Below are 9,368 nucleotides of genomic sequence, written 5' to 3'. Positions count from 1 at the left end.
GAGACATAATAAATAAGTGCTTCCATTTATTTGTGATATATAAATCTAAATTATGTAAACTTCTACAAATTCTTTTGTTTTCTTATTTATTAATAAATTTGAATACGTGATATAAAGTTACACATACATACATATGTTCAACATAATAATAATAATAATTATAATAATAATTATAATAATAATAAATGTATTAAAAAATACGTAATTTAAGTAGCCAAGTGGTCAAGTGCAAAGTCCGCAAGTCTTGGACAAGGCTACAGTTCTGAGCGAGTGCGAGGGCAAAGCTTATTTGTTGCCAGATCCAACTATTATACTCCTTTTGGACCTGCCTTTATCACTTAATTTGAAACTTTAGAAATTAATATAGTAGGAGGTTTCCGTTTAGGGTCAGCAATATTTTTTTCGTATCATATTTGCAAAGGATTTGAAACATTTTTTGTTTCTTTTTTATTTTTGTGTTTTGTTTTGATTTGTTTTTATAGCAATATCCTGCAACACCGCATCGCCTGCATTTGAACTGACGACAATCAAGAAAAGCCCATGACAGGTTAGCACAATTGGTATGGGGAACACAAAATCATGATAAACAAGTGCTGGTCATATAATTAGAATATCATCAAAAAGTTGATTTATTTCACTAAGTCAATTCATAAAGTGAATTCAATATTCATAAAGTGAAATCAAATTCATTACACACAGACTGATACATTTCAAATGTTTATTAAAAATTATTAGCTAATTAACTCAAATCACCTGCAAAGGCCTTTAAATTGTCTCATTGGGAAGACTGCTGACTTGACAGTTGTCCGAAAGACGACCATTGTTTCAAAAACCACTATGCACAGACGTATGCAAGACATTTTCAGGGTTTCAGCTGTCGCATTCCTTGTGTCAAGCCACTCTTGAACAACAGACAGTGTCAGAAGCGTCTAAAGACGAAAAGGACTGGACTGCTGCTGAGTAGTCCAAAGTTATGGTCTCTTATGAGAGTAAATTTTGCATTTTCTTTGGAAATCAGGGTCCCAGAGTCTGGAGGAAGAGAGGCACACAATCCATGTTGCTTGAGGTCCAGTGTAAAGTTTCCACAATCAGTGATGGCTTGGGGTGCCATGTCATCTGCTGATGTTGGTCCACTGTGTTTTCTGAGGTCCAAGGTCAATGCAGCCGTATACCAGGAAGTTTTAGAGCACTTCATGCTTCCTGCTGCTGATAAAGTTTATGGAGATGCAGATTATATTTTCCAACAGGACTTGGCACCTGCACACAGTGCCAAAGCTACCAGTACCTGGTTTAAGGACTATCCCTGTTCGTAATTGGCCAGCAAACTCGCCTGACCTTAACCCCATAGAAAATCTATGGGGTATTGTGAAGAGGAAGATGCGTTATACCAGACCCAATAATGCAGAAGAGCTGAAGGACACTATCAGATTAACCTGGGCTCTCATAAAACATGAGCAGTGCCACAGACTGATCGACTCCATGCCACGCCACATTGCTGCAGTAATTCAGGCAAAAGGAGTCCCAACTAAGTATTGAGTGCAGTAGATGCTCATACTTTTCATGTTCATACTTTTCATTTGGCCAAGATTTCTAAAAATCCTTCCTTTGTATTTATCTTAAGTTATATTCTAATTTTCTGAGATACTGAATTTGGGATTTTCCTTTGTTGCCAGTTATAATCATCAAAAGTAAAAGAAGTAAACATTTGAAATATATCAGTCTGTGTGTAATGAATTAATATACTATACAAGTTTCACATTTTGAATGGAATTGGTGAAATAAATCAACCTTTTGATGATATTCTAATTATATGACCAGCAAGCATATTCGACTCAATAATAATTCACACAAAAGACACGATGCACATGCGTATCCCAATTCACATGCATGAAACCCAATTCATGTGCACAAAAAAATACATATTCACAAAAGAACTATTCACATGCACATAATAAGAATAGGCTACATTCAAGATTTTTATTTGTCACGTACATAGTTATATGGAGAGTATATCACCAGCAGTGAAATGTAAGACAGGTCCGCTCCATGAACGGTGCAATTATTAAAGAATACAAACACAAGAAAAATTATACAAAAAATAAAATATGGAAAAAGCTAAGAATAAAATAAAATAAGAATAAAATAAAAAACTTGTAAAATAAAATTGGCAAGACAGTATACTCTACACTTAATAAATATTAAGATGAGCAGGAATGTTCAAGTGGAGAATGTGCAAACAGGTTGTACAGGGTATTTACATTGCAGCAATAGAGATAAAAAAGTAAATAAATAATTATATAATTATATAATTATAGAAATTGCTGTTCGCAAGTGTCAATGTCAGTATGTTCAGTAAGTATCTTACTAATAATTAAGTCATGTATAGGTTAAGAGACTGAGTTTGAGTTTAGGATCCTGATGGCCTGGGGGAAGAAGCTTCCCTGGCAGTGATCAGAGGTTTGTGCAGTTGATCGTTTAATTTCAGTTAACTATAGGGTTGCCACCCATCCCTTAAAACGTTTTTTAGCCATTTAAAATGGTTTGTTTATGAGAAATGGATTCTCTCAATATACTGTAGGCCACCTTGAGGCCATGACATAATGTCGTTACCTCGACAAAATGATCTTGTGGCCACAACATGTTACCACCAGTTTATACGATGTTCCCACAAATTAAAATGTTGTGGCCACTACAAAACTAAGTCAACCAACCATGTCACCAAAGTGAACTGGGTTTTGTATTTGTGAAACGTATGAATACTTATTCTTATTTTGTGTACGTGAATTGGTTTTTGTTATTATTATTATTTTTTTTTTTTTGTGCATGTGGAATGGGTTTCATGCATGTGAACTGGGATACGCAAGTGTGCATCATGTCTTTTGCATTAATTATTAGTATAATCTGCTTTCATATGATAATATCTGTCAGAAACATTATCAACATTGCCAAAATACTAGATCTGTGGAACAAGCAGATTACATAATGAAAATAAATAGCCTACCCAAACACTAAGGAATATATGCTGTGTCATTAGTACAATTTTTACAAATCATGCTAAAACATTCATAAGAGTACTAGACAAAGTTATCATCTATATAGCAATGATTATTAATGAAAACTATAACAGTAATATTGCATGATTACATTACATTAGGCTACATTTAGTCATTTAGCGGACACTTTTTTTCTAAATCCACTTTTATACAAATGAGGAAATAAACAACTGATAACATGATCCAACCCTAACATATAGATGTTAACAAATATTAACAAATGTTGATGCATTAATTTTACAGTGTTCATCCCTCTAAAACAGAAAAATTATCTTTCACAAACATCTAGATTTCTGTCTCTTAAATGTTAGTATTGAGAGTTGTATTTGTGGGGGTTATTATAGCACATTCCCTCCACCCCAGACCTCACTAATTTTCCAACCCTTGCTATGGCCATGAGTTTAGAGCTCATAATAATTCAACATAGGATATAACAATGGCCACAGGCTATGAGCAACCAAACACATCAAAGCTAAAGGGCATTTCCTTATTTTGTTTGCAACAGACATTGCAAAATGTTCCTTCCTTTGACCACATACAACCACAAATGCTCTGCAACAGTGTTAAAATAGAATGCAGCACAGAGACTTATCTGCCATACAGGAAATGATGAACTAAAGTTAATTGGGTCATCCGACTGATGGATGATAGCTAAAGTTACTCTGCAAACAATATCCTTTTTTTTTTTTACTTATTACAGAAATCGTGTTATCATAGAGATAAAAAGAGAGATGCTGCCTCTGCTGCTGCTGCTCACGATGATGATGAGATTATGATAAGGTCTAAATATGGAGTAATTGTTATAGTAAATAATTTGTTCCACATTCCAGAATGACTCTTCTCCTGAGTCACGTGCAGTAATATACTGTAGTTGAATAGTTTAGACAAGAACGGTCTTCTTTTGGTGGGTCGTCCAAACTATACACTACCATTGTACAGACATCGTCCACAGCCTGACAGAGAGCAAAACAGAATGACTGTTCAACTACTCAAGCATTCATTGATGATCATTTTTATACTTGAACATTTTTTAGATAAGTTTGGTGCAAAATGTTCCTGCTGGCACACAGAGAGGTTTCCATACCTGGTGGATCTTGAGTGGACCTTAAGCTGTATCTTCAGTGGTATAAGGTTTTTAAAGCATAAACATGTGAATAATATAAACAATGTTAGATTTAATTTATCATTTAAGGTCAGAATGAATTAGAAGAAATTAAGACCTGAGTAATATGAGACTTGATTGAATATGACATGGTAGTTTAAAACAGTACATTGATGTTCATGATCTTATATCTGGACTTTGCATCTGATCTTCTGCTGTAGATACACAGTAAAGCCACCGTGATCCCGAAAACCAGGAATAACACAACAAAAGGCACAAACAACCATCACACTGACTGGAATAAAAATAAGTACAAATACAATAAATAAATGCTACAATAAATGCAAATAAATGAATTACCAATTACAGTTATTGTAAGTATTCTAATAGAGCAACATAAACAACCAATTGGGTAAAAAAAAAAAGTGTCACCAGAGGAGCTGATGACTGGAGGAGTGGAACCTTGGACTGTTGATGGTACAGTAGTTCATTTGAGTGAGAATTATCTGGGAAAGACGGAATCACAGTGTTACTTGTAAAATTATTATTAAATTATTACAGAGTAAAATTTATTATTATTCAAGAAAAAAAACTTTACTTTTTTTTCAGCTGGTCAAAATTATTCCAATAATAAGGATATAGAATTACATACTGCACTGTAAATAATTTAGGGAGAAATGTCTTGATGGGCATCTATTTTGTTAAATGGATGAACTTGTACCAGCCAAGGTGAGAGTTATTGTCCATGTAGATGTTATATGTGTGTTTTCAGGAACTGGTGAGGATAAAACATATTTGTGAAATATTTAAATGGGAAGATGACTTGAAGATGAAACTGTTTTAATACCTAACTTGATGGACAGATAGATTAACTTTCTTCAGTGTGTCAGTGAACCATTGATCAAGTCCATAGTAATAAACACCAGAGTCTGTGAGTCTGAGATGTTTGATGGTTAAAGTAAAAGACCGTCCACTTACATTATCAATCAAAGAGTATCTTCCATCTGAGACGACCTGGTCAGACTTTGCAGTTTTAATCAAAACATGCTCGTATTTACAGGGATGACAGCAAAAGTACTTGGGTGTATATATGGAAATCTAGATATGGACAGCTGATGTTCACCGTTTCACCCACTGTTCTCACATAAACATTTTCAGACTTCATCACACTTGACAAAACTAGAGAAAACACAGTCAAACCAGTTGAATTAAACAGAGACATACATACTGTAAGAATTGTAAATTATATATTTTGACATTTAAAAAATAGAAACAATAGAGCAATGAAAGAAATCTTCAAACGCATAATTTACAGAATTTCAAGTTTAGAAACTTGAGAAATGTCATCATATTATGATGTCAAATAAATCTAAAATAATCAACAGAGAATATTATGGAAATTAATTGAAAATGTAAAGAAATGGAAAAAAAAATACCTATGAAATGACACAGAATCTTCACAAGAGTATTCATTCTCTGTGATATCACCTCCACCTTCGTATAGGATTTATAAAGAAACTATGACAATAAAACAAAAAATAAACTGTGCACTGTAAAAGTTTTCTGCTTACTGTTTCTCACATTGCAGTTGGCAGATGAACTTACTTCCGAGAGAGAGAGAGACTTGTACTTACAATGGACAAACCAATGACAGTTAAACAGTGGTACAAATGAAAGAATTTGAACTTTAAATCTCTCTTTTTTTAAGAAGCTCATTGTATGTTGTTAAAATCAAGAAACAGTGACAGTAAAAAACAGATGTAGTCAAACTTAATATTGCACAGTACTACACGTTTGAAATCAACCCATATCAGTCTTAAAGGAGCTGTGTATTCTGAGATTAATTTTAACTTCTTCCAGGGATGCAGTTATTAAAACCCTGTGAAGAGGAAAGGCCTCAGTATTGCCACACACCTAAGCTATTTCAGAGTGTTAAAAGAAAACAACACAGTCAGAGTCCCACTAACACCCAACACTTCTCTAATTTAAATGGTAAGCCTTTGTTTAGAACAGCATTTTTATTGCAAAATGAGCAGTCATCAAGCCATTCTTAAAAAAAAAAAAGAAACAGGCTTTAATTTAAGAGATTGTATGAGTACATTAGACAAAAGAAAGTCTAATAATATTACACACCATCTCTACTCAAACTCAAATCACAAATTCATTCACTTTTCATTAATTTATTCACAGAGCATATTTAACCACACGTATACATTATGTTATGTGTATATTACCCCACCCATATTGCATATTTTGTGGACAGGGTTGCCTACACACTGATATATACTGTATGCTATGAGACTGTCCAGATGTGCAAAAAATTTGGGACAATGTGCTTGATGTTTTATATAAGGTTATTAAGATTAATTTTCACAAATATCCTGTTTTTTTACTGTTGAATGATAATTCTACATTTTCTGTAAGTGGGAAAGAACAGAAATTTTGTCTAGCAGCTTTGACTGCAGCAAAGAAATGACTTGTTCAATGCTGGAAACCCCCTCATGACCTTTCTGCTAAGCACAGGTTCCATTACTTATTGGAAATACTATATCTGCAACTGTCTTCTGCACAGACGTATAGCACAAAACCTGCTACTTTATCAATTTGGAAGAACTGGATTTTGAAGATTTTGATCATTTGAACTAGCGAAGTCATTCTGTTGTTAATATTATTACCCATTCTGTTTGTATATATTTTATATATATATATTAGATTTTATGACAGCAGGACGTTTTTTTTTTGTTTGTTTGTTTTTAGCAAACTGACCATATACACCATTTCATGTCAACAGGGTTTTAAGAGTTACATTTTCGGGGGAAAGAATGCCACTGATCTAGTCTTTTATCCTCAGTATTTCATGATAAATGAATACAAAGTGTCCTCATCATTCTGAGGTGCAGGATCACAATGCTCCACAGTAGAATCACCATATCTAGCCAGACCAACCATACTGTACTCAGTTACAATTTCATCATAGAGGTGGCTGCCATTATCTACAGTCTGAGAGACCTGATGAAAGAGAAAGAGACATAAGGGTTGACATACCAAAACATAAGTTCAGTGTACATTCAACATTTTTACAATAATCATATTAAACTAAACTAGCTTTACTACAACAAAGCAAATGTATTCATGTCTATAATGTTGTTCAGACAGTTTGTACTGTAATTAGATGCTGGTACTTTTTAGGGTAAAATTGTGTAAAAAGAGTAGATGTTTTTATACCAGGTTGAGATTTGGTGAATTTTGAACTGGATTTTCAGGGACGGGTGGTCTCAGACCTGAAAAAATGGCCATAAATATACTGTAGAACTCAGTCGCAGTAAATTAAGTGTCAATAGTGATCCGAAGGAAATAAGACATGATCTCAAAACTTAATATCCATCAGTCACACAAGCCCTCTATTTCATTTTTTTTTTAAAACAGATGCAATAGGGCTTTTTATATTTATTATTATTATTCGTGAGTCTTTCATGAAACTGTCGATTCATTATTGGGTGTTATGTGTGTGTGGTCTTACATCTGGACTTTAAATCTGATCTTTTCCTGCAGAGAGACACTAACGCCACAAGAACCCCAAACACCAGCATCACCAGAAGACCTGCACAAGCTACAGTAATACTGACTGAAATAAAAAGTGAAAGGAATAGTCATTAAATATTTTACATTTTATAATAAATTCTAATAAGATATATGCAATTTACATTTATGCATTTGGCAGACGCTTTTATCAAATGCGACTTACAGTGCATTCATGCTATGCTATTTTTTATTATCAGTATGTGTTATATGTGTATGTTTATGTTATACAATGTTGCAAACAAATAAGAATTTCATCTTAAAATACATGCAAAAAAAAAAAAAAAAAAAAAAAACTGTTACCAGAGTTCCCCAGTAGTGTAGATCCCTTTGATTGGACAACTGGCGATGCTGAAGAGAATTGCTCATATGAACTAGAATTATCTGAGAGAGAAGGAGAGAATAACATATGATTATACATATAATATATAATATAGGCCTAAGCAGACTTGACTGATTATAATTTCCTAAATTATAAGTAATCAAAGCATTGTTGTAAAACTGATCATTAGTTTGCTGACTGGATGTACCTGCCGAGGTGAGCGTTGTTGTCCATGTGGATGTTATATGTGTGTTTTCAGGAGTGTGTGTAGATCTGCTCACAGGAACTGCTGAGAATAAAACAGAAAAGGAGGAGTTTTACTATAATAAAATAAAATATTCAGTTGGGAAGAAAAATTTACACATTATATTCACAAACTGTTTGCATGAATACCTACCTTGATAAACAGATAGATTAACTTTATTCAGTGTGTCAGTGAACCATCGATCAAGTCCACAGTAATAAACACCAGAGTCTGTCATACTGAGATTTTTGATGGTTACAGTAAAGGTCTGTACACCTACATTATCAAACAAAGAGTATCTTCCATCTGAGACGACCAGATCAGGCTTTGCAGCTTTAATCAAAACATGCTTGGATGATTTACAAGGATGACGGCATAAGTACTTGAGTGTATTTTTATGGTCAACTGGATATGTACATCTGATGTCTACCCCTTCACCCACTGTTCTCACATAAACATTTCCAGACGTCATCAACACACTGGGCAAAACTAGAGAAAACACAATTAAAAATGTCATTATTTTATACAGATAGACAGTATACAGACAGGTGTCAGACAGCTACAAATGAAACAGTTTAAAACCTCTAATTACCAAAGTGACCGTCTTAAATTCTTTCTGAGTTGCTCACATCAGTCAGGCAAGATAAGTTTACACACACACACAAAACATTATGGATTTATTACAGAAGTTTGTTTTTAAAACACTTTAGTGATATTATCATTAGGATGGTTCACTTCAGAGGTGACCAAGTTCATGTATTCCCTGTTTTAACATAACACACGACTGCAGTACACGATTATTGATTATATATCAAGCAGGGAAAAAGTACTTACCTATAAAAACAGAGAGAATCTTAAGATGGACTTTCATTCTCCCTAATTTATCACATCCTCTTCAAGCAAGATATCCAAGATATCCCAGCGATAAAATTGGTTTACTGACTCTAACTTGTTTGTTCCAACAGTTACCAGAATAACAGTGCTTTTTTAAGAAAGAAAGAGAGACAGAAAGAAAGAGAGAGGCTAACATACAAAAAAGGAACCAATGACTGTCTAGCAGTGAGCCTG

The 9,368-nt window shown here is 33.8% G+C and overlaps 1 protein-coding gene across 2 annotated transcripts; it reads right to left on the bottom strand.

Moving 5' to 3' along the window:
* Positions 1-6,925: 6,925 nt before the first annotated feature.
* Positions 6,926-9,368, bottom strand: LOC113106764 (CMRF35-like molecule 1). 2 transcript variants are annotated; one of them, XM_026268791.1, is made up of 7 exons: positions 9,135-9,368; positions 8,454-8,789; positions 8,265-8,345; positions 8,038-8,118; positions 7,676-7,780; positions 7,381-7,436; positions 6,926-7,164 (listed from the first exon to the last, which is right to left on the bottom strand). In XM_026268791.1, the coding sequence occupies exons 1-7, from the start codon at positions 9,169-9,171 to the stop codon at positions 7,003-7,005; spliced, it is 858 nt and encodes a 285-aa protein (XP_026124576.1). In that variant the 5' UTR covers positions 9,172-9,368; the 3' UTR covers positions 6,926-7,002. The 2 variants fall into 2 exon arrangements, with proteins under 2 accessions (XP_026124576.1, XP_026124577.1); XM_026268792.1 differs by having other exon boundaries at positions 8,265-8,342.

Source organism: Carassius auratus, chromosome 8 (assembly GCF_003368295.1).
Source record: "Carassius auratus strain Wakin chromosome 8, ASM336829v1, whole genome shotgun sequence".
NCBI lineage: Eukaryota > Metazoa > Chordata > Actinopteri > Cypriniformes > Cyprinidae > Carassius > Carassius auratus.
Note: the sequence above shows the minus strand (reverse complement) of the source record. Positions and strands in the feature narration are given on the sequence as shown.